The sequence below is a fragment of the Trachinotus anak genome, unplaced genomic scaffold, assembly GCF_046630095.1.
Source record: "Trachinotus anak isolate AG129_WGS33_773 ecotype Australia unplaced genomic scaffold, CSIRO_AGI_Tana_v1 ptg000019l, whole genome shotgun sequence".
Lineage (NCBI taxonomy): Eukaryota > Metazoa > Chordata > Actinopteri > Carangiformes > Carangidae > Trachinotus > Trachinotus anak.
The window spans coordinates 23,880,385-23,906,472 of NW_027273870.1; the positions used below are offsets into that span (position 1 = coordinate 23,880,385).

At 41.4% G+C, this 26,088-nt stretch overlaps 2 protein-coding genes across 5 annotated transcripts in view; one reads left to right on the forward strand and one right to left on the reverse strand.

Annotated features, from left to right (window-relative positions):
• foxk1 (forkhead box K1) lies at positions 1-12,994 on the forward strand. Its single transcript, XM_071505380.1, has 9 exons — positions 1-591; positions 3,981-4,196; positions 7,475-7,673; positions 7,815-7,961; positions 8,318-8,511; positions 8,791-8,963; positions 9,084-9,341; positions 10,305-10,478; positions 10,825-12,994. Exons 1-9 carry the CDS (start codon positions 146-148, stop codon positions 11,055-11,057), a joined length of 2,040 nt encoding a protein of 679 aa, XP_071361481.1. The 5' UTR covers positions 1-145; the 3' UTR covers positions 11,058-12,994.
• The window catches only part of radil (Ras association and DIL domains), a 26,559-nt gene continuing 12,607 nt past the window's right edge, over positions 12,137-26,088 (reverse strand). For 3 of the 4 annotated variants that reach the window (XM_071505377.1, XM_071505375.1, XM_071505376.1), the window contains exons 12-20: positions 25,904-26,020; positions 24,457-24,580; positions 21,904-22,076; positions 20,927-21,077; positions 19,541-19,767; positions 18,681-18,999; positions 17,184-17,323; positions 16,009-16,148; positions 12,137-15,730 (exon numbers count right to left, since the gene is read on the reverse strand). In XM_071505377.1, the coding sequence (XP_071361478.1) occupies positions 15,631-15,730; positions 16,009-16,148; positions 17,184-17,323; positions 18,681-18,999; positions 19,541-19,767; positions 20,927-21,077; positions 21,904-22,076; positions 24,457-24,580; positions 25,904-26,020 (1,491 nt within the window). In that variant the 3' untranslated portion in view covers positions 12,137-15,630. The remainder of the gene's footprint in view (positions 15,731-16,008; positions 16,149-17,183; positions 17,324-18,680; positions 19,000-19,540; positions 19,768-20,926; positions 21,078-21,903; positions 22,077-24,456; positions 24,581-25,903; positions 26,021-26,088) is intronic. The other variant, XM_071505378.1, reaches the window with a different exon arrangement.

A 26,088-nucleotide genomic window follows, 5' to 3' on the forward strand; every position in this document is an offset into this window, starting at 1 on the left:
CCATGTTGTTCCGACAGCCACGGAGCGAACAAGTGCCCTGGCCGAAAACTCTCACGTTGCAACTCTGTGTGTGCGAGAAGTAAAGTGTGTGTGTGTGTGTGTGTGTGTGTGAGAGAGAGAGTGTGTGTTGACCCTCCGAAAGAAGATGGCAGACTACCGGGACGACACCGGAGCTAGAGCCCTGCTTGCACTGCAGTCAGCGCCGTGCAGCCCCGTTCGCGTCGCGGTGACCTCGCACGCCTATCACCAGTCCTCGCTCGCCCTCCTGGGTCCTCCGGTGATGGGAGCCCGCACCGACGCCGGGCTCCTTCCCGTCCGCCTCGCTTCTCCTTCCCCGCAGGCCCTCGCCAGGCTGGAGGGCCGGGACTTTGAGTTTGTCATGCGCCAGAGGACGGTCACCATAGGCCGGAACTCGTCTCACGGCTCCGTGGACATCAACATGGGCCACTCGAGTTTCATTTCACGGCGACACCTGCAGATCACTTACGACGAGGCGAGCGGCTTCTCCCTCCGGTGCTTGGGCAAGAACGGCGTGTTCGTAGACGGGGTGTTCCAGCGGAGAGGGGCGCCGCCGCTGCCGCTGCCCAGAGAGTGAGTGCTGTCAGGTAGCATAGCTGCTACCACCAGGCTAATTGTGGCAACACGATGCTTTCTGCTTCGGGGCTTCACAAACTTTAAACTTAATTTCACGCACTGACAGCACCGGAAAAAGATGTTATGGTATATTTTCTATCCGCTTATAAATCCGCCCCCCCCACCCTCCTCCTCTCTCTCTCCTACTTGGACATAGCTACAGCTAATGGTTGAATCACTGTTAAACAACTACAGGGATGTGGTGGTTATTCTTTTAATGTTTTATTTATTTATTTTTTTTAATATTCTGGCATGCAGATAAGTTATAACCTAATGTGAAACAACCTCCATATTCAAACCGGAGACAGATTAAGACGGGGGTACTAAGTTTGTCATGACACCCCTACGAGTGCGGTTTGATTTGATCCGCTGTAGATTCGGATAAACTCACTATTAACATCGGTTTGAACAGTGAAGCTGCAACATAACAAGTCAATACACCCGCACTTTAATTTTTAATTAAAATTTCAGTCAATATTGAGTTGTCTGGAGGCCTAATATGAATTAATCTAGCTAGTTTTAGCTCTTAGCAAACTTAGCTTCACTTAGCCTGACGACAAGCTAGTTAGCACATGTATTAAGACGCTGCTGTTGAGGGATATTTCTCAAAGATACTTGTTGTCATGTTGTGGTAGAACTGACTTTCTGCTTTACACACATTTTCCCCACACGAGTGTGTTTTTGTTGCTGGTCAAAGTTGCGTCTCTACGGGTAATATTAGCCGCAAAGTTGTGAGGCTGTTAGCCAACGTGTCGCCGTCAAGTAAACAGTAATGTAAACAAACGCACCCCTGACGGTTGAGCTCACGACTCGCACTGGGAGAGGTGTGTTTGTTTTGTATTGGAACTTAAAATGCTTCTTCTTTTTATTTTTTTTTATTTTATTTATTTTTTTTTTGCATATCAAGGTGGTATTTAAAAGTGGTTTTAGCTTTAATTATGTCGTACCACTGTTAAGGTTGCTTATTTTTGCACTGGTTCATTTTACTGCAGTGGCTACAGTCTCTGAAATTGAAAGCTTTGACTTTGTGTGCGAGTCAATCATAGGGTGGGGCGGAGGGTTGTGCCCTTGTCCTCTCTGATAGGCTGTGAAGACTGTTTGGGGGTGTGTCGGGCAGTGAATAGGAAGTGCAGGCTGAAATGACATCCTCGTTGCAGGAGCACATGGAGTAAACACAAGACTTACAAACCAAGGCCGTATCCAGCCCAGTGATCTTTGCATGTGTCGTTTTGGCCCTGGAGCCTGTCTCAGGATTAGAAACTGTGCTGAGTTAAATCTGGAACCTCTTTAAATGTGGAGCAGACCAGTAAATTAGTTTAGTTGTCTTGATAAGCATTTACAATACTTATCTGTTACATCATTTCACAGCTTCGATTCACATTGGATTAATGAGGTGATTTGACAGTGCTTAGCAGGAAGGTGATTTAATATCAACAAATGTCTACAGATCGATCCAAATTGACGATGCGTTAAAAACGCAAAACAATAGAGGTACATTTGCCTAAAAATTACATCTTTGAATCTTTGTGGTTCAGTCTGTTTCATCATGATTCATCTGAGGATCCCAGTTTTCTTTGTAAAACTATTCACGCTCTGTCAAGTTTCTCTGGTACCCTGAGTCAGCAGCAATTTTCAGGTCCTGCCTCAAAGTCTGGATTGGATTGCGGCCTGGACTCTGACTTGGCTGCTCCAGGACATTAAGATTGTTGTTTTTAAGCTATTCTTGTGTAGATTTGTCTTTGTGTCAGGGGTCATTACCTTGTTGTAAAATAAATCTTCTCCCAACTCATAATTCTCTTGCAGGCTGCAGCAGACTTTGTTTTTGTAGTTCGCTGCATTTTATTTACCTTCTACTTTTGCAAACCTTAAATTGCCCGGCAGCAATGACACGTCCACCCAGTACAATAACACTAACACCTTCACATGTGCAGTATTCTGTATGACTGTAAAGAACCTTTGATCAGATCGCTGAACCTTCTTCCACTTTGTCTCAGGGTCTCAAGCAAGCACTAATCGAAATGTCATGTGATTTCTTTGAACAATGGCTTTCTCGCTGTTACTCTGTCATACAGCTGGGCTTGGTGAAGTTGTTGAACGGGCATTCTCTTTCATCTCAGCCAAGGAAGCCTGTAGCTCCCTCAGACTTGTCACAGGCCTCTTTCCTCCCTCACTGCAGACACTCAGTTGTTGAGGATGGCCTGCTTTGGGCAGAGACAGCTGTGAGCAGTCTGTTCATGGATCTAGTGTCGGATTGGCAGCTGCAGTTTTTCAGGAGACAAATTAAAAGGAATAGATGGAACATTTCTTCCATATTTTTTTTATTTTTTTTATCACTGACTGGTTCAACTGCTTTAAACCCATTTGCGGTCCTGTACGGATATTTTCTTTTCATTTGTTCCTCTTCATATGGAGGCCTGAGCCAGATGTTTGCTATAGCTCAGCACCCCCTCAATTAATAGGGATTCAGTTTCTTCCTCAAAGACACGATCATTATAGTTGGGCAAATAAGACGGTTGCTACATGTTTAACTACACTGAATACAATGTACATGCTGGGAAAAATTAAAACTATGTATATCAGTAAATAAAAGTTCCATTGTAAAAACGTTTACCCAATCCCTCGCACGTATAATTAGTTTTAAGGGTTTTGTTTAGGCTTGAACTAACTTGGGCCTTTGACTTATCCTTGCTTTTATTGAGACAGTTGTCCGGACCTGTGAAAAGAAGAAGAGAGGAAATCGAGGCTAGTGGGTTTTGTGTTAAGTCAAGATCAGTCTAGTTTTTTTGTCCATGAAAGGTGTTGACTGTAGATATTGTTTGTATTATAAACAAACACCTGTAGTTAAATTAAAAAAACACCCACACTGGGCATTGGAACAGTGTAACTTAAAATATATAATAATATTAAGTTTGAATGTTTTTGTCCTTGGAGGCAGTATTTGACAAAACAATCACACCACAAGGTCCATTTAGCAGCTGTTCTCTAGGTTTCAGTCGTCTCACTTGTTCTTCCTCAGCACATGGAGTTTGCCCAGTTGTCGTTTATTGTAAATGTTAAAATTTACATTCTCCCGAGCACTTAACGATGAGTAGTTTTAAGAAAAGAAGTCTGTAACATGCTCAGAAGAATGGAAATTTGTACATCTGCAGCTTCAGGACATGTCTGTCTGCTGCTTAGGAAGATCATGAGATATGATGAGAAGCTCCAGAACAGCGACTGCACAATCATATTTAAATGCTCAGCTGTTAGTGATTGTATGAGATAGAATGTGCTACTCAAACTTTGTCTGCACTTTTCTCTCATCTTCTGTCCCGTGGCTTCTACCCTCTCTCCCTCCTGCTCTCCAGGTGCGTGTTTCGTTTTCCCAGCACGGTCATCAAGATCCAGTTCATGTCACTCCTGGAGCCCGAGGAGCACAGAGAGAAGGAGCAGCCCTCTCCTCCCCCTCGCCAACTTCTGCCCCACATTTCCCCTCTTAAAATCAGCATTCCCACAGTGCAACAGCATGAAGAGCACATCAGGGCATTTGGCTCTCCACTGCCCTCGCCCACGGGCACCATCAGGTAAGAAGAGACCCACCGACGCACACAGAGATATGGACATCAACAGGTGCACCTTCCTAAATGCAAACACAGCTTGTAACATACACACTTCATAACTGCACAAGCAGACTGACACTAGATTTGGCAGGAGGAGTGTGAGTTGTTATGCACAGTTTGCTATTAAAGAAATGTACTTTCCATTGTTGTGATTGTCGAAGGCCGGTGCTAAGCTTTGATGTATGTTTTGATCGAGACACAGGTTATGAGTTTTAATAAATATGAATTGTTCTTATAACTTGATAATAATAATAATAATAATAATAATTGGTTTTATTGTAATTTCGTGTGCAAAAACGCTAAACATTCCCCCACTCTAGCTTCTCCAGTTTGAGGATTTGCTGCTATTTTTTGTTTTACGTGACAGTAAATTGAATATCTTTAGGATTTGGACTTTTATTACCATTTTAACATTAATTACAACAATTGCAATTAATCAGGTAACACAAATAAAACAGATATAACAGGAAAGGTCAAGAAGTCATTGGCTTCCACAAGGGCTCCTCCTCAACTTAATGAAAAAAGGGGAAAAAACAACAAATAAAAAAACAAACAAAAAGAAAAAAAAACTTCATAAATAAAGCATCACTCAGGAAATTACAGAGGGAATAAATGTCAATACACATACCCAAACACATAAAATGAACAGTTCATCAAATCATTAGACAATGATCATGTAAAAAGAAAAGTACATATATGTGAGAGAAAGGATATTTTTTATATTTTACACTTTTAAGTAAGTGCTTTTTTTGTTAGGTTACTACAAAATGTATGTATGTATGATGGAGGGATATAAACATAGTGAAATGACCAAAATGTCACTGTAGGGTCTTTTCCTGCCAGATAAGTAACTTATCATAAGAAAATATAGATACTTGCCCAGACATAACCTTTTCAAAGCAGAAATTAACAACTGAGTTTGCATGTTTTACAGAAAGTGTTTTAGGTGTCTCAGCTTTTTTTCACCTTCTCTCCTTGTCTTGGATCTGTGTGTGTGTATTGATGTTCACGTTGACATCTGTGTGAACTTGAAAATACATAAAGCTCGGTTTCCTTTGGTTTTAAAGAGCTGCAGATTTTTTCCGGCCACAGATTTTATCAGCTCCTTTTACTGAAAATGTCCATCCTGGTTGAAGGTGTACTCATCAGCTCCACTGATTCTGTTGAGTTGGAAATCTGCAATCTAATCAGCTGTGATAGCACATGTTTGAAAATCACTGCTCTATAAATGTTTGCAGCATGTGGGCCTGGAGAGAGTGGCAGTGCTGAGTGCGCCCTCTGGTGGTCTTTGTTTACCCCTACATTACACATCCCCACCAATGTCAGCTTGTGTGTGCATGCCTTATATGGAATGGCTGCAGCTTAGAGGCGTGCGATTGGCTATCGGGCAGATTGTTTTGCCTGCAGGACGTTTTCCGTCCATTCGTGGTTTCCTTTTCAGAGCCCCCTACCCCTCCCACTCAGCCCTCAGCTCCTGTTCTCTCACACGTGGACACACACACACACACACAACACACACACACGCACAACACACAACACAGAGTATAGACGCTTGCTCATACATCTTGCAACAACTCTCACTGTGGCCTTTTTCGGGCAGATAGTTGTGTCATCTTTCTCAACAGTGCCCACATACAATACATACAACGGAAGAGAATTGTGCAAAAGCACATGCTTCCACTTAGAACACCAACAGTGTCTTTTCACAGGCTGGTAAGAGTCACTTTTCCAGTTTGGCAACTTAAAAGGACTATATATATAATAACATTCCTGTCCCTGAGAGCCACTTGTACTGCTGGCCCCTGTGCACAAGCAGAGGGGGGTGAAATGGTTGTTGTAGTGGGAAAGAAAAGATGAGCCTTTCTCCCTCATAGAGGCACCTATACATTTTAATGATGCATGAGTGTAGCGTTACAGATACAATTATGTTTTTATACATAAGAAGTGCCCGAGCACAGTAAGAGGTTTCTGTTTGTCTTCATTCATTTTACAGCAGTGAGCATACTGAGCCATTTTCAAAACGGAGCCTGTAGCCCAGTTTCCTCTGCCAAAAAATACAAACATATTCTCTGTCTCCCTCTGTGTCTTACTCTCTCTGTATCTGTGGCTCTCTGTTGCCAAAGGCAAATCAAAGCACACTGACTCCCCCTGAAACCAGTGTTTACTTTACTAACAGAAGCAGGTGTATGTTGTATAATAAGTTACTGGGCTTTCCCTGTGTTCTGTCTCTCAACAGCAACAGCAACAGATAAAACCTAGTTAATAATTAACATACTATTTTTGCTCTTTGTTGTATTTTATGATCACTTTATATATTTAAAACAGAGTGGATCTTAGCTGTAATCATTTTCCAAACTTAACTCTTGTTCATATGAATAAGAAGAAGTTATGTTCAATATAAATATTTTGTTTTATTTATATATATATATATATATATATGACTCTTATATTGTACTGGATATCTCAAATTAAATTATAATTAGATTGTCCAAAAAAAGAAAAGGATTTTGTTAGTCCTATTAAGATTTCCTGAATATGATGAATAAGAACTTTTATAATTTGACAGTGCATTCTTCCATTTTTTCCCCAGGATTTCAACTTCCATACAGTTTTAAATATAATATTAAAACTAAAATGTGAAATTAATTCGCGAAGCTTAACTTGCTCCTTCTTTTCCTGTGTAATATGTAGCTCTTCACACTGCATATCAATAATGTTTCATGTAATTTTTTTTTCTTTCTTTTACATAATTGCAGTTTTGGCCTCACCTCAAAAAAAAGCTTTATAGTTTTCTGTTTATTTGTGTAATGTTGTTAACCACTAATGAGGGTTTTCTTTTTGTGTGAAAAAGAGCCTGTTTGATATTTCAGAATGGGATTATAATGCATTTAGAGGCGATAGAGGACTTGTAAACATAGTTTATGTACCCAGAGAGAGAGAGAGAGAGAGAGAGTCACATGCGGTGAATTCTAGGTTATATTTGTCCAAAGATCTCAGTTGACCTGTTGTCCCAGAAGCTAAAAACTAACATTGTCCTGACTTTCAAAACTAATTTTTTAAAACCTGAGCTGCTAAATGGTTTCATTAAGATGTGTAGTGACTGTAGGAGCGGTGACCAGTGCTGTTACTGATTCTTTTAGATTAACTTTACCTTCCTGTTCAGGTTATTATGGCAGATTTCAGAAGTGGCCTTAAACCATCGTTTTAAGCCATTAACACAGACTCCCTGCTCTCTTCTTCAGTGTTCCTAACTCCTGTCCAGCCAGTCCACGTGGGGCAGGGTCATCAGGGTATCGCTATGGACGCAACGTGACCTCTGACCTCCAGTTAGCAGCTGAATATGCCGCCAAGGCTGTTTCTGAGCAGAGACGAAGCATTGCTGAGCATAGAGGTGGGGGATGTGAGCAGCGGGGGGAGTCAGCTGGTGGAGATAGCCCCAAGGTGAACACCCAGTCGTAACACTGTCCTGAAGTTGACGGAATCTAAGAAATTGCCACTTAATTTTCAGCTTTTAAACCCCTTTCTTGTGCAGTTTGTGCTTGGGGATGTGTGTTCATGAATACCTGTGTCTTGTTTGTCCAGGATGAGTCCAAGCCACCATATTCCTATGCACAGCTGATCGTCCAGGCCATCTCTTCTGCCCCGGACAAACAGCTGACTCTTAGTGGCATTTACGCCCACATCACCAAACACTACCCCTACTATCGCACTGCAGACAAGGGCTGGCAGGTAGGGTCGTCCTCTCTTGATCTGGCACTGGCCTGTTTGGTACTGACTTAATAACGACACAGAATGTAATGGTCCGCTTAGTCACAATTAGAATATTATGCTTTTGTTTATTATATTATGGTTATGTTTTTTACTTATAGACACGTTTGGGTTAATGTGTATAAGCCAGTATGTGCCTATGTATGTAGAGTGGTCTCTGACTTTTGGACCCCACTGTATGAATAAATATATATAATATAGATATAATTGATGTATTCAGTAGTATAGTATTTTTTCTTTTCATTCCCTTGACTCTAGGTTTTTAGTAGCTCTATGTGTCCAGTGACATAATACTTATTTATTTTGCCTCCCTCCAGAACTCAATCAGACACAACCTGTCACTCAACCGCTACTTTCTGAAAGTGGCGCGCTCTCAGGATGAGCCTGGGAAAGGGAGTTTTTGGCGTGTAGATTCTGCCTCTGAGAGCAAGCTGGTGGAACAAGCCTTCAGGAAAAGACGGCAAAGAGGGGTGGCTTGCTTCAGGACACCATTCGGCCCTCTCTCCTCTAGGTAAGTGGGACACAGCATGGGTGTGTATGCACAAACACACACACACACGAGACTGTCAGACACATGGTCCGAGTTTTGACTCAGTTAACTCTTTTCCCCTTCTCTCTGCTTCTGCTCCTCGCTATCATTTGATTGGATAGAACAAAGTAAGTCTAATTTGTAGGTTGATTATTCAGCAGAAGGTACTGGCAGTGAAGGAGCTCTGTATGTTACTATAAGTCTCTTGGTGTGTTAATTGTTTCTTGATGTCACCTCTTTCCCTTCATTTCATTTTTTTAGAAGCGCCCCTGCATCCCCGACCCACCAGGGGCTTCTCTCTCCTCCATCCAGTGGGCTACAGACTCCTGAATGTCTGAGCAGGGAGGGCTCTCCTATCCCCCACGACCACCACGAACAGCTGGCTAACAAGCTGGCATCTGTACCTGAGTACAGGTACTCTCAGAGCGCCCCAGGTGAGCATGCACACAAGTGCACATGAATGCAAACAAAATACAGTGAAACGCACACAAATGAAGGCTTTCACACACACTACAAAACAGGTGAAATTGTTGTTTGGGTCCGTCTCTGCATAGGATCTCCAGTCAGTGCTCAGCCTGTCATTATGGCTGCACCCCCCCACCCAACAGTCCTGCCCTCAGGCCCGGGGAAAGCCCTTGCTTTGATTCCAGGCGGTGGTGTCCAAATCCAGCCCATCCACATGCTCCAGAACCCCCCGCAGCCCTCTGTCACCATGATGCGGGTGGTTACCAGTGCCCCTGCGCTTTCCAACCCTCCAAATGGTTACAGTACCCCCTCTATTGGAGGAGCAGAGGGCAACAGTGAGCTCAGAGGTATGTGGATCTCTTTAGGAGAGCGTCTCTGTATTATGTGACGTATTGTTTTTAAATTAATCTGCTAATCTCCAGTTTAGTAATCTCCATATTCTGTTTGCTCCCACCAGTTTTATTAGCCACATCTACACCAAATTCTTAAACTCAAGTATTCACGTTTGTTTTGAACATATTGAGAGGTTTAGGATAATTGTGTCTGTCATTTCTGTGAAGTACGTGACTGAACACTGGAGGCAGCAGCCACAGCGAACTGTTGATGTTTGCCAGTTTGGTTTAATAGGAATTGTGACACTATTCAGAATGGATCCCAGGTAGGGCATGCAAACCGAACTACAACCAAACCATTTGTCACTTACGATGTTGCGCAGGGATACTGCATGCTCTCTTGTGTCCGAATATTATTAATGTGATTGAAGATGCTAACATACCTATTTGCAACTAGCTGTTAACGTCAGTCAGTGAGTGGTTTGAATGGTTTCTCACATATGCAGGAGGGAGGTGTAGGAAATCTGCAGAACAATGAATGCATCCAACCAAAAGTCAAATATCTGTGTGTGTGCTCAGTTCAGATCAGGTACATAACCATCAGCTACAGAAGCAGGCAGTGTTGTGATGTTGCAATTAAGTCCATCTTATGTTTTATTGCTCTTTATATGATGACTTTAGGGCTGCACTGTTTAGTAAAATGTCCGTTAGTTCTTCTGGATGGATGAGCTGTGTTTTAGGAATGGAACCTCTTTCATGGCAGATTTTATTTGTTGAGCTTGGAGCAGAAGACAAAGTTCATGTCTGACAAATGTTTCACCACTGCACCACTGTTTAGTGTCTTTTTTGTGACTTTGGATGTGCATGACACAATAAATAACTACATTTAAAAAAAAATCAATATTCCTTACTGTGTTCAAAGATGTGCGCTTCCATAAACATAAAGTTAATGTTGCATTTTGCATATTTTTCCCTCAGAAGCCCAGCAGAACAGAGAGCGGGTGATCCAGACTGTGGACAGTGCGGTGCAGGGTGGGGATGGACGGAACCTGGCTCCAGGTTTACATCAACTTCCTGTTCGTCCTGTTACCCAGAATGGCAAACACACCACTGCTGCTGTTGCCACAGCAACCAGCCTTGCTAATGCATCTGGTAAGATTTTTGCAGCAGTCACTGCCAAACACACTGACCATTCACAATAGTGATTATAGATGAAGAAGGGGAGAAAAATATAAAAAAAAAACTACAGTGGAATGCAATCTACATACAAGTGATTATTTACATACAGTAGATTAAAGCATATATGGTCAGTTGCCAGTTTATCAGGTACCGCTAGCTATAACTAATGCAGTCTAATACAACAGTCCTGCAATAAATCCTCCTCCTTTTATGGTTATTTTGGGGGCTGCAGTTTGCGGTGCTGTCTAACTGTATTGCATTACATCACATTTACTCCAGCTAGCATTTTAAACTCCCTTTCTCTTCATTTCCCTCCTAGGCCTGAGTAGTCCTCTGCAGATCTTGGCTGCCCAGGCCTCTAGCTCCCCTCCAGTAGTCGTGAGCAGACAGCCCAGTGCAGAAACCTTAGCTGAGCAGCCAGGCGCACCCCAGGCCAAGCGGCCAAAGATGGAGGACGAGGGTGGGACTGAATCTGCTCAGCATCAAGTCACACCTGCCCAGCAGCCTGTCATTGTTGCCATGACATCACAAACACACGACCCAAGGAAGTAACACCCAGGCCTTCTTACCAGGTACCCAATGGACAGCCTCCTAATGGTCCCCTAACTGCTTCACCTTTTATACTCATTTGATATGACTGCAGCCGACATGGCCAAAAAATGTACAGGCAGCCTCTCTCACTAGAAGGAGAATAAATTGTAAGGAACATATATTTTGGTGAAAAATAGATGAAAACTTTCAAATACACTCTGAATTTAAAAGCAAGTAAATCTTTCAGGACTTTTTCAGCCTTTTTTAACCATTCACTGACAACACAAACAAGTAAGGACATTAAGCTTATGAGAGCATTATGCATATTAAAATCATTTCAGCACTACTTTTACTTTTGTGAATGTTGGAGAATATCTCAGATGTATCGGTTATTATCACTCTCAGGCCAAAGAACTCACCTCTCCTGCACTTCTGATTAGAGTCACTGCCTGATTTAAAACCAGGGAATGTGTGTTCAGAGATTTCAATGGCCTGTATTTACAGAAAAAACTGTGACGATCAGAGTTGATATATTGTGTAGTAAAACAAAGAAGTGGATAGAAAGGCAGAGAGGACTTAACTGCAGACCACGTTGATGGGGCTTGGGAGACTGTTAAGAATATGATTGTACTCTTCATAAGGCAATCCTTAGAAAATAAAGTGAGACAGAGGAACTCAAACAGGTTGTGTCTCTCAGAAAAGAAATATGTTAATATTTAGGCCAAGACCAGAATGTGAGATGTCACTTCTTGTCTTCTCTGTAAAGCACAGAGACAAAGAGGAAATGTTTTCAAAGAAGAGGTGGGAGGAAATCCCGGAGTAACAAACCAGGACCTTTGTAGTTCTGGCTTCACTTAAGCTGAGTTTGGTTTATCAGTGTGAAGCAGCTCAGATTTAAGACGATCTGGGTAACTGGGCAGTGAAATTAGAGCAGGGAAGGGTTAAAAAAAAAAAAAAAAGAAAAAAAAAAAAAAGAGGCAACTATTTGGAGTTGATTGAAGTGGAGCTAACCTAATGTAGACAAACTGATTGTTGTTTTATTTTTTTTCTTGTTTCAGTAGTGGTAAAAGGAGAAATGGAACAGCCTGTGCGTACAGTTCTGTCTTAGCACAGCAAAGCATTATTGTAATAATCCTTGAAGCCTTAAATATTTCTACATTTTTTTTGTCATTTAATTTTAACCTTTAGACAGCTTTACCTTTTTAGATTAACACAGCGCTTCTTTAACAGTACATGATCGACAACACTACAATGGTGACAATTATGTTGCATAAGTAGATTTGTATCAGTTTTATCAGGGGAAGGGTGGGACCAACACATGACCACACAAATTTCAACCGCTCTCTTGTCTGTTTTTTTCTTTCTGTATGGTACATCTGACATCTTTTCTTCTCTTAGCTCCCCGCTCTTTTGCTTTCATTTCTGCTCTATTCTTCAACTGTTTTTTTTTTTTTGTTTCCTCCTTTCTCCCTATCTAACTCTCTCCCTCTCCTCAGCAAGCAGTCTCTAAAGAGGCATCAGGCTGTTGGCAATTCCTGTCACAGACACTGCCTTAATTAGATATTCTTCAGCACTTTCCCCCCCCCCCCCTCGACTCTCATTCTCACTCTGCCTTTAGCTTTTCTGAACGTCCTCACACAGGCCTCACTTTTAGCTGGCAATCAGGCACAATTTGCGCAAGATTTCAGTGATTGTTGTTGCACACTATATAAAAAAAAAAAAAAAAAAAAAAGATGCGTAATGATTGTATGCTGCTCTTTCTGCTAATGACAAAGCTATTTAGAAGGTATTTTTTCTCATTTTGGAAAAAAAGAAAAAATATTTTGCTATCTGTAAAAACGGCTGTCATCAATACGTAAACATTCTGGAAATAGAGAAGTATATGTATTTTTAAATGTTTGTTTTTTTGTGATTTGTTAAAATGTGTAGCACAAATTAAAATTCCTTATTGATGTAAATATTCGATTGTCTTCTCTAATGTGATGTTGTCGGCCATGTTGGGTCAGATTCCAGTCTCAGTTGTTTGCAATTATCCAACAGTCTTTATTCTTAAGTACCATCATTTGTAACAGTATAAATAATGACCAGAGAACAATAGACATGCATGAGGTTAATATCATACAAACCTTGAAATGCACAAAAACAAAATTTAACTGCAAAGTAATGAAGAGAATCAGAAATTCAGAGTAAAACAAAACTGATGGTAAAAAACAACACTGACAGAATGTTTTACCTGTGTGTGTGTGTGTGTGTGTGTGTGTGTGAGGAATAATTTACAAATTAAAACAATAACAAGTTAAAAAAAAGCCATTACAACAATAACAAGTGTCAGCGTTAGTGCTGAAATGATTACAGTCGATTGTTAAAGTCGTAAAATGTCAGATTTTCACTGGTGCCACTTTTTCCACATATGAAGATTTTCCTGCTTTTTACTTTGTTTACATTGGGAATTGAATCTCTGGGTTTGGGTCTCTTGATTAGACAAAACAACCTCTGGGCAATTGTCACATGAATGTTTATTAGATTTTCTGACATTAAACATTTTAAATTATTTTATTGGTTTTTTTGAAGAATAGTCATAGAAAGAGTTGTCATTTGCAGACCTAGTGAATGAGAACAGCTGTCCCACAGTCCTTCAGTTGTTATGATGAGCCTCAGGATCTGCAGCTGTGAGGTGTTCGCTCTTCCTACAGCAGGCTTTGAAAGTGATTCTGGTCTGAGGTGGGCAGAGGGTCACTGCTCTTGATGTGGTGATCCTGGGCATCTCAGGGAATCTCTGTGGAGCTGAGGTCAGGAAAGGCCAGCCAACGTAGAACTGACCAAACATGGCTTTTTTTCTTACATTACCTTGGATTTGAATTAAGGACTTTTTCAGAGGTGACCTGTTAAGCCACTATTCTAGCTGGGCCTCTTTCAAGGGTCAGTACAGTATGTCTAGTAACTTGTCATGTGCATAGTCTTGTTTTATCTTGCCTAGGTTTTTAGATATGCCTCTGAGATTTGTGCCTCCACCCTAATACAATGGAGGTAAAAGGAATTTTGTTGGTTCATGCCCACAACACTGAGGAGTTACTTGAAAATTCATCAGCAACCTTTTCTTCCAGAGGAGGTGTCCCTCTTACTCTCAATAATCCAAAGACTGTAGTAGAACAGAAATCTCTGACAGACATTTGCAAACCTCGGGGAAATAAGACCAAACTCTGCATGGTTTGATTTTGAAGAGGAAGAGCGTACACATGTTTTTTTGTAATGTAGGTGTAGTGACCCTTTTACGACCTGTGCAAACAGTAATATGTAGTTCTATTGAGCACAGCCAGCATTTCTATTCAATTAACTTAAAATAAATTAATAATGTTTAGAAAAGTTACACAACCCATGGCCATCTCGCTCTGCTTTCAGAAAATAGTTTCTTTTTTCCCCATCAGTAGGTTTCAGAATTTACCAACCAATATTTTTCAGAAAAAAAGTTTGACTACTTCCCCAAATGCAGTTTCTCTGTCCAAACAGTGTGTGACCAAGTGTTAAATATTTACAAACAATTATTTACACCTCTTAACCAGGTACATACAGCACATATTCACAAGAAAATTGTTGGTTTACATACACATACACACCAGGCTTGTGCATCAGAAACTCTGGAGTGAAGCACGATGTGTCGATGATTCACTAATTAATAAACAATGTCCCACAACAGCTGCACATCTGCTGTGCATGACGAGCCTCAGGAGTTTGTCTTTTATACAGTGGAGGTAAAGTTCAATGATGAGGTTACATGTGAACGAGGAGAGCTGGTTGTGTCCGAACATTCTCGAGTTTGCCTCCTCTGCCGGCCTCGCCTGCTCTCCAGTACAAAAGTCAACATTCATAAACAATGGTTTTAGTCTGTTGAGCAGACAGTGACGATGCTCTGGGTGTTGCTAACAAACAGGTTTATAAAACATTCCACTCTAAAAGCATTGTGTAAGACGTCCCACTTTCACTGATCATCTCATCTTGTAAAGTACATTTTTCAGTTTGTGTCCAGCAGTTTCAGAGCCACTTTGTCTGAGAGCTGGGTAGCCATCTTACCATGCTACTTAATGCCTGAATTTCTAGTACAAATTATTCTAAAATACAGGTGGAAAAAGTCCGATGTGTACACATGCGCCAAGGGCTGACCGTTGAGAAATTAAAACCCTACAATCTACTGTGCTTTTAAACCACATCAGACTGCATACTGGTTGGTTGGACCTCGCCCACCTCAAACACTGATTAATTAGGCAACTTTCTGTGCAGCATATTCCTTTGATGTTGCGGTGGGTTACAGATTCTGTCTGTTACGCAGATCCTGTAGGAGTCGGTGTGAGGGAGGCAGGTCTGGCAGCTGTGGAGTGGAGTCGTGGAGAGTTATCTCCAGTTTGATTGCTTGGCTTTGTGCTGTGCTGACGTTAGGTTTCACATTCATATTTCATGCGGCGTATGTACGCATGGGTCTGTGTGTGTGTGTGTGTGTGTTTGTGTGTGCGCCCTGTTCATCAGTGCACACATCTGTATCCTTCACTGTCCCACGTCTTGTGTAGTGTGTGTGCGTGTCTTAGCTGGGCAGTGGAGGTGGTCAGCAGGAGGAGGCACTGATCTTCTCTGAAACCTCGGGGTCGGACTTGGCTACCAGGAAACGTAGTCGACCTCCTCCCAGACGAATCAGATCCACCGCGCTGCATCGAGCATACAGGAGGAAGTAGAGAGAAAGACAAGAGTCTAGTTACATGAAGCTCAGCACAGACAGAGTGCAGATGAAGGAGCATCACTGTCTGGGCTCGGACCAATCAATCAAAGTAATCAATGGGCTTAAGAGGCTGATAGCACTGGTATGGTTAACATGTGGGAAGACTGCTCACTCTGTCATTCATGTCAACATCAACCAGTGGTGTCATAAATCTCCACCAGCTCATTGTTAGGGGCACAAACGGTACCACTGGAACATTCTCTGTACCTCTGGTAGTCTGCTCCTATCAGGCTGGTCCCGTTCACTGCCAGGATGCGGTCTCCGATCCTCAGTCTGCCATCGGATGCGGCAGGTCCGTCAGGGATTAGAGTCCGGATGTAAATGCCTGGAGCGTTGAGAGGAGTGTGCTGCAGGAGGGAGAAGTGTTAGTGTGAGTACAGTGTGCATGTGTGGGTGTAGAAGTGATTGAAGTCCATTTTTACCATAGTGATGGAAAATACTTGATTCGCATTAACTGGCAGGTCTCCATTACACCTCAAACACCTCAAATGTAGCTGTACAGAAGCTACGAAAAGAAACTTGCACTTTTGCTTGACTTTAGCCATTGATTATCAAAGTCTTTTGTGAATCAGTTAATGTCAGACAACTGATTGTTTTGGCACCAAAACTAACAAACTTTCTTACACATGGATAAAAGTATAAGCTCAGTTCTCCCTTGCCAGCAGTTAAGTGGCCTTGGTATAAACCAAATAAAAAAACTGAGATTTTCTTGACTTGACAGAGAAAGTTCCACTTCCACACATTTTGGCTTTTTTCAACTTTACATACATCCTTACTGTATGTATTTCTGCTTGTATAATCATCTTTATAAAGTAGATTGTGATATGACTCTTCCTCTGTGATTAGTGTCATAATAAAACTTTACTTTAACTTTTACTTTAACCACCCCTTCTCCCATTTAGTATTTATAACAGTATATACACATTTGATAGTTCATGGCAGTATAATATATTGTGAGCTGTATTAATGTAGTTATATCAATAACTAACTCTAACTGGATGCTGGTATATAAACAGACAATATTTTAACAGTTGTAAAACATATGTTGTCATAGGAGAAGTTATAGTTGTAAATATAGTCAAAGTGTTACACAATTTCCCAGTGAGCTCAATAATGTATTTCATACTGCAAGTTTATATGTATACTGTTTTTCATCATCTCATTATACTTCTCAAAATACTGTCACATTGTACCAGTATATATCAATATTAAGGTATCTGATAATGTGATTATTTTTCTTATGCATGTCTTGCATCTTTTTTTTCAAATGAAAGTAGTAAAACACAAAGTTTTACTTTCACAAAGACACAAACACACTGGTGAAACTTGAACTGACACATAGGATAAAATGTAAAATCTGTTTTTAACTTCTGTCTACTCACCAGACCATCAATGAGTCCCATGCCCAGTCCGTACGGTCCTTTGTCCAGTTCCACTACAAACACCACACATAAGTCATCAGGAAGGGGAGGGGCGCCAGGGGAGGATACAGGGAAAGGAAACTCACACCCACTAATACACCCTGCAGAGGACACGGACACCCAAATCCACAAAAACACACACACACAAACACACACAAACACATACACAGGGTCTCGCTATGGGGTTGGACAAACATAAGAGGTTTTGCTGTGCAAAAGAGACACACACACATACTGAGACACATGCAAAGGTGCAGCCACAGAGCTAATCTGACACACAAACGTGTTTCTGACGAGAGCCTGCAGGTGTCACACTCACTACACTGTAAAAACAGCACAGGTGAGATACTGATGTTATGTGAGGTACGGCCGACCAACGAGCAGAACTGCACTGGAACTGCTCAGAGAACAAGTGCAAATTTGGAGCTGCATTGACTGATTTTTGTCCACAAGGGGACAGAAAAACTCAAAAGAATCAGAGGGACACACACCTCTGATACTGTTTGATCATTTTATTATGGTTAACATGTTGGCAGAAGATTAGCTACTCACACATCCTGCATACAGCCATCAACTTTATCTCTGATTGTAATTATGTTTCTGGACGGGATAAATCTAAATCTAATGTTCCAACTCATTAGGAAACACATCTTTAACGCATGTTTAATATTCTTCTCTAGTTCTAAATTTGTTTTCCTGACATTTGGTGCCCAGCAGACAGCATACAGTGGGTTTCTCAGTACTTTTTGTGAACAATTGCTTCCTGCAACTGGAAGAACAACACTGACCAGAGCATTGACACTGAATCAAACAGAAAACGTGTTATTAAAACCAATTGAAGTACTTATTAACTTATGCCTATAGTTTATGTTCACTAAAATATATGCACTCTTCATATTGTATAGTGGTTATAGATTATGTAGGGATACATCAATCCAAAACAGTGTTAGTGAAATTAATTATTAAGTGTTAAGTATTATGTGTTTACATAAGATACAGTTTAAGTGTAAATTCTGTGTTTCCACTGTGAGTTAAATTCATTCATTCATGGCCTCTTGTTACCTTACATAAAAATAATTCCCATGGGTTCCTCGCAGTGACATATTTAGATTTGAAATTTGGGAAAAATTGAGCTATGGTACCATGTTGGCCCTCAGTATCAGAAGATACCCTGAGGTGAGGTATCTGAATAGATATTAGGGGAGAAAACTTTTTATCGTCAAATTCCTAAAATGGTGTATAATGAACTACAAGGATTAGTCTTTCAGCTGCAAAATTGGGGTGGACAAAATAACAGGAACACTATGTAATATGTGATTTAGTGCAAAACTAAAGCAAAACTAAAAATACTACTTCTATGATCACTACAATATTTTGTGGTGTTTCTGTGAGGGATCCCATTAAACTGCTCTTGTGTCCCTTTTGTTTTGTCCACTTCCTGTGTATAATTCCACCTACCCTCCAGTCCATTGGTGATGAGTCCGTTGGTCTTCTTACTATCTGCCACAGTTCTGCTGGTGCAGCCGTTAGTCTGGGTATTGGGGCCTCCTCCTCCTCCTCCTTCCGGGTAGAGCGGGGTGTTAGGAGGGGTCAGGAGGCAAGACGGGTCTGGATTTGCTGTTCGTGAATGGTGAATGGTGCCGTTCCTTCTGAGGCTGTGTGTATGTGTTTGGCCTGAGGGTCTGTCCCGTGCTCTCTCCTCTCCTGTCTCTGCCATCACCTCGTCCCCGGGACCCCCAGAGCGGGGACTGCTGTGGGCCGGAGGCAACAGTTCCCTCTGTGTCGGGAAGGGACAGAAAGACTTAAGAAGCCAGTACGAGGTCTGACGTTGCAAGGACGCAAAAATAAATATTCCTGTGGTCTTTCACCCATGGTAAAGCATTTCTGTTACAGTTAAATAAAAGCTTTGTTCTTTGATGCACCTAATTTAAGATGATTAAAGTTTGACTGTATAATCATTTATTTGGTATATTTATGAATGTATATGTGCATATGTGTTTCTGTGTGCAAATGTATGTGTACATATGAGGGTGCAGAAACACTAGGGATTATGGTCTAGTCAGCCGTTCCCACTAATTAGACAGCCTAAAGACTAATCAGATTAACCATGATTTAACCATGTCTAGGTTTCTGTGAGTGTGTATGTGTGTGTGTGCGGGTTGGCTGGAGTAGAGGGTTTTTGTCTTTCATTTATGGGATTATGAGGAACTCCTCAACAACCACAGCTGCTGAGGCACATGGCCTGGATTACTGCTAGGTGTGTGTATTTGACAGTATGCAGTATATACGTGTGCGTGTGTGTGTGTGTCTCTTGTGACCTGAACGTCGGGCCAGTCAGCAGTGTTGGTTCCGTTGGAGTGTGTGTGCACACTGGGAGTGCTGGTGTGTGACTGTGTCTTGGTGCGTAGCCCCCACAGGTAGTGCCGGATGTAGAGCAGCTGTCTGTAGATGCTGTCTTCCACACACTCGCTGTCCAAGTCCACTCTGAAGCCGGCGCTGGGCAACACTATGGGAGGGTGGTTCTCAAAGCTCTCCAGGAGGTCCACTGAACACACACAAACTGATGTTAACGGATGTAGGCACACACTCATGTGTACACATGTACATCATTAAGGGCCTGATCCAGGTTTGCTGCACAGCTGCTCCATCAGCCTCTCACTCTTTCTGTTTTGCAGCTACTCTGTTAGAAAGCAGCATGGTTATCCAGGTTTCTGATCACACTATCTCTAGTTAATCAAAAGATAGGATAAAATGATGTAATGATGCACAACCACACACACTGAAATGACAGTGAATGTATGACCACAACACTATAGTGGATTAATTGTTTTGTGATTCATTACTGGTGTCAGATGGAGCAGCCACTTACAAAGTAAAGTAAGTTCATCCACAGCTGGTGAGGTAACTTAGCTGATACAGAAATAAGAGGTAACAGATCACAAGCTGGATGAGATGAATTATGTAAACAATGAAATGATTAACCAGCTTTCTCTAAATCCCATTTACACCCAGTCTAACACAACAGTCCTGTAACTCTATGTTAATTTTGAAGGTTGTAGTTTGTGGTGCTGTTGAACTGTATCACATTTTACAGAGATTACAGAGAGTGTTTCTGTTATTGGGCCGACCCTCATTGATACATACATCAACATAATAGAAACACCAGCCTCCAAAATGAACATAAAGCTCAATCAAAACCTCTCTAAAACTATTTCAACACAAACTGAGCATTGCAACCTTCACGAAGGCAGGATGTATTGCAGGACTGTTGTATAAGAATGCATTAGTTTTAGATGGATGGGTGCACCTAAAAAACTGCTAACTATATACTACTATATATATCTTGAGTGATTAAAAGAAGGACATGAATCAAAACTAGGATGCTGTGCATGTAAGTATAGATGCCCTTCAAAATGTAAACTAACCCTAACTGACATTGATTGTAGCGAATGTCCATGTTCTGATTAATTTGTGATTGCTTGTGTTCAATCTTCACTAACACCCTCCAGAGAGAGGCCGCCCTACAGTCCCTTAACCATCAGACTGACGACCTGTGGTTTGAATAAGTCTGTAATAATTGTCCAACAATAAATTAAAGAGATGCAGACTAATTTACATGACAAAGGCTTTATGCTGCCATAATTTTATCAATTCTATCGGTCACAAAAATAAACTCACTCACATCCACAAATTCACACATGTACCTGTTCTGTATATGTAAGCCTCGTCCTCGCTGCTGGGTTGCCATGTTGGGACTGGGCCTATCTCTGCTGTGAGCTGGTACTGAGTCAGGATCCTGTGCAGCTGGACCGGTTTGAGAGTTGGGTGCTCACTGGACAATGCTCGCCAACTCAGCTGCAGATGGAGAGGGAAAATTAATCAGAAGTCCTGGGGGACCCACAGCTAAGCAGAGGAGTCGAGACGATTTGTGGACAGTGAGAAGTTGTCATTGGCTATGTGGTACAGACCTTTATCAATAACTGATCAGAATGACGTTGCTTCAAGACCAATAGTTCTGCCTTTCTGAAAATTGCCAAATAATGGCAAGTCAACGTTTTCCTGTTCTCTGCTACTTTTACTCGAAAGACAACAGGATTGTTTGGGTTGATGGAATTAATTTTAGGAAGTTAAGCTTTAAGGTTTATTTTGAAGTATTTCCACCATATTAGTACTAGCTTGCAATGTAGGATTATCAAAAAACAGACAACTACAATTACCGCCTCGTGGTTGTATGCCTCTGCCACTCAGACCAGTTTCAGATTACATCCCTATTTATCCAGAGTCATAAAAAACATGAACAATTTGTGTGAAATTGCTGTGTGAAGTCTTGAGTTATGGCTAAAAAGTGTTTTGTCAGGTCACCACGAACTTGACCTCTAATCAGTTTGTCCTGCCAAATTTGAAGGGATTCCCCTGGAAGGAGTTCTCAAGATATAACATTCACATGGCCAAAACACCTCATGAGGTCACAGTGACCTTGACCTTGTTGGGTTTTGGCTTTACTATTATTGTGTCCACAAGAATGAGACGGACGGATGGACAACCTGAGCCTCCGGCTCTGGCTGATGCCAGCGCAGAGGCATAAAAACAAAACAGGCAAACAAGCAAACAAACAAAAACCAAAAAAAACACAAGACAGAAAAATCCTGTATCAGACTAGACAGGTGTTTGTGTGTGTTACCTGTGTGAGCTGTTGTGGGGGTGTGGCCAGTATGGACACAGTGCTGTTGAGTTTGGTGAAGAATTTGTCGGCCAGATGTCCCAGACCAGACCTGCTCGCCCACTCCATGACCATTCGCAAACAAGCCTGAATCTGCAGCACCTTGGACCGCTGGAACCAACCCCGAGATGGACCTACACACACACACGCAGTGTGTGGTTATTTCATCAGAAACACTGCAGTAAATTTCTAGGGTTATCTCTAGGGTTACATGTGTGCACATCTGAGAGAAAGGCAGAGTAAAAGAGCCTGTGTGTGTTTCTCTGCATGTTTATATGTGTACTGTACACGAATAGAGACATTAATTTTTAATTAAGTTGATATTGCAGTCAATGAAACAATAGCAACAGCCACCAGCCGCCCGCTCCTTGCAGAATACAAATCGGCTGCTGCAGAAGGGCTCAGCTGAGTGGGTTTGTGTTTTACTGCACAACAAACCTGCACACAGCCCGCATTCCTCACTCTGCCTAATCCTTTCTGTCTCTGTATCACATCAAAGAACGGAGAGAGGTTTTGTAGCAAGTTAAGCAGGCGATAACTCTCAATCTAGCATTTTTCAAGCAGGCATCCCATAGTTTGTCAATCTGTCGGTACATTACCTCACTGGTGCCATAATGCCTTTTTAAGCTTTCTGAAATACCCCCCAAAGTGAGCTCAGGCCTCTGCTGGGCTTTGGTACAAACAATGACAAACAACTGGATTAGAGCTGGGAACCCTTTCTTTTTTTAATGGGCCAGAATATTATACAAAATATTGAAATACCAGTATTTGTAGGTTCAAATACAATCAGTAGAAACTGCAACCCCCCCCCCCCCCCCCCCCCCCCCCCCCCACACCACACACACACACAAAACTGACAATAACTCATATACTTCATATAGAGCTCCAACACCACTTTTTGTGATTGTTTGATTATGATCATTAAAAGCAATAAAAATTTAAGTAGGAAAAGAAATCAGGAGCTATCTCAGCAGAATAAGTAAACAAGATCATAAATCTGGTCAGACAATCAATGCCAGCTTTTGGTAGTTTACAAGTGACAATAATTGGTGGTACAGATGAATATTGGCCAGTACCAAAAAAATACTAAGGTTTGATATCCAGTTTGACACAAGTTAGACATGCCAGGAGGCTTCAGGCAGACAAAGTGGCAGCATTACGTTAAGACAGCTCCCACATAACTCTTCAAATATTCTGCCATATGTTTTGGATGCGCACACACACACATGCACACACTCCCCTCTGTAATAGGCTTATGTCTAGGCATACAGTAATCTACGTGTGAGGCATCTCAAACAGACGAGACATCACTTAACCTCTTAGCAAAGGTGTCATAATGCTTCATAGCAGCTGGTTAAGAAAAACACACTCACCTTTAGACACAGAAAACACACTACACTCTCAAACCAACCGTCCAGACAACAAAGAGCTATCCATTAGAATCTGTTTGCAGGGTACAAAATGTCACAACACACTCACAATCAAACAAATCAATGACATCTGGCGGCATATTACATCTCTTCATCTTGAATTCCTCCATCAGTCTTTTTTCCTGAGTTGTCATAACATCAGGCTAAAAGTGCGTTTGTGTGTGTGTGTGTGTGTGTTTGTGTTGTTTTTAGATGAATGTGAGTGAGCGAGTGAGCGAATGTGAGTGTGAGTTGCAGAGGGCCCGCTGCAAACGTCAGCGTTACCTGCTCCAAACTCACTTCACTGTTACCATGGACACCATCAGCAGAGAAATATCAATGAGCGACAAAAAAAGGGGAGCAGGGAGAGGAGGAAAAAGCCAGATAGACAGGGTGGGAGAGAGGAGGGAGGGAGGTGGAGATGAGGTGGGGGACAGGGCTGCCTCTGCATGAATATAAAGGTATTTCTCCTTCTCCCTTTGCCAGACGTGATCTCTCCTGTCTCCACCAGCTAATGAAGACATATGGCGTGTGTGTAATTTTGTGTGCGTGTGTGTGTGTGTGTGTGTGGCTGCAGATATAAAGTGAGGGTACGGAGAGGCTGGAAGTGATGGGTAGTCAGACACCTACATGTAGCTGGTGGTAAATGAAATTTTCTGTATTTAGACAAGGTAATAGACTATTAGCAAGGTCATCACACAAACTGAATGGCCTTCCAGCCCTTTAACCTTCACTCTGCCCTTTTTCACCCCTCCCCTTCTCTATCTCCTCTCTCTCTCTCTCTCTCTCTCTCTCTCTCTCCAATCCAACCTCTACTCTTCTTTGTCTCACCCCCTGATGGCCAGATGGAAGGAAGGAAGGCAGGAAGGAGGAGGAGGAGGAGTAAGAGGGGGAGAAACAGAATGCAGATAGGAGAAGGGCATTGAGGACAAATCTGGGTTAGTCTCTGTCAAAATGCTGACAAGGACACAAGGACACACCGTCTCTCTCTCTCTCTCTCTCTCTCTCTCTCTCTCTCTGTGTCACAAACACTAACAACTGTATAAATCCTGAGGGAGGTCTAATGGAAGAGAGAATGTGAGTGTGCACGCTTTTTTTGCCCTACCTTTGTCCATTAGCTGGTTAAACAGCGACACATTGGAGAAGAAGAAGAGGTAAGCAAACATCTGAGCCTGGATCTCTGGGTGGACCTGGTAGCCCTGCAAAAGCTCCTGGGCATTTTGAAACACCTACACACACACACACACACACACGAGCACAGAAATTCTGTTGTTATGAAAATTCATGTCAGTGTATCTATGTCATATTGTTGCTTCTGTCAATCATATATGGACAAAAATGATCCATAATATCACATACTTTATATACTGTGTATCAGCTCATTAATTTCTTCAGTGAAATTAGACCAAAGTAAAATATTCAAACCTCAGACTTTTTGTGAATATTCATAGTGTCTTGTACATCATTTCATATACAGTTCAGCCTGTCATATTAGGTATCTTTGCTTTAAACTAAAGTTGTGAGAGTATGAATGGTTTGTATTAACCAGTGATGCATCAGCAGTTCAGAATAAATATATATATATATATATATATATATATATAGTAGGGAAACATGGACAAGAAGCAAAGAGTTTGGCATCTTGACGTTTGCAGATATTTGTCATTTCATGTGAGACAAGATTTCTTGCTGTATAGGGAGGGGTCAACAGCTCACTGTGTCTCTATTTCTAGTAGAGAGTATCCCCTTCAGGTGCAGCAGTGTGTATTGTTAGAATTCAAATCAAAAAATTCAAAATATACTAAAATTTTTAGTTTCTTCTAAACCTAGAAAAAAAAGTTTTAATACATTATAATGTCAGAAAGTTGAAGATTACTTTATTCCCAAAAGTATTTTTCCTAAATCTGTAATACATCCCTGATCCCCTTCAATATTTCTATAATTTTGGGCTTTTTAATGCTTTTATTAGATAGGACAGTGAGAGAGTGACAGGAAAGTTGGGAGATGACATGCAGCAAAGGGCCGTGGGTCAGATTCGAACCCCAGGCCACTGTGGCTGGGACCAAGCCTTAATGGTACACACACCACTGAGGTGCCCCCAATATTTCTATAATTAAACAAAACATGTCTTTCTGTTTATCACCCACATATTTTTTACATTATACAATTGTTGCATCTATTTGTAATATCATGAGATGTGAAGCATTGGAAAAACAAAGACATCAAAATCTTGATGAATAATCTTAGAATTTCATGATCATCAAATTAATTACAGTTTTCTTTATCGATTATCGATTAACTTACAGACCGTTACTTCTATCTTTGCTGTAAGTTAATTCTCTAATAAATTATAATACAATAAAAATACCATCGCTATATCCCAAGATCTTCAGATTGTTTATTTTGTCCGAACTACAGTCCAAATATCTAATTTACAATTGTTCAATTGTTAAAATTGCTGTCAGTTCATTTTCTGTCAATTGTTTAATTGATTAATAGATGATTTGCCCTAATTGCACTACAATACAGTATACAAAACAAGACGCGCTTACCTGGAGGACCCTACGCACAGGTTCAGGAAACCCTACACCTCCTTTCCAGCAGGGCTCAGAGCTGTCAACTGGGAATGGATTACAGTCTAACAAACCTGGTAACACTACATAAAGAGCCTGGACACACACACAAAACAAAGAAACAAACACACACACACACACACACACACACACACACACACACA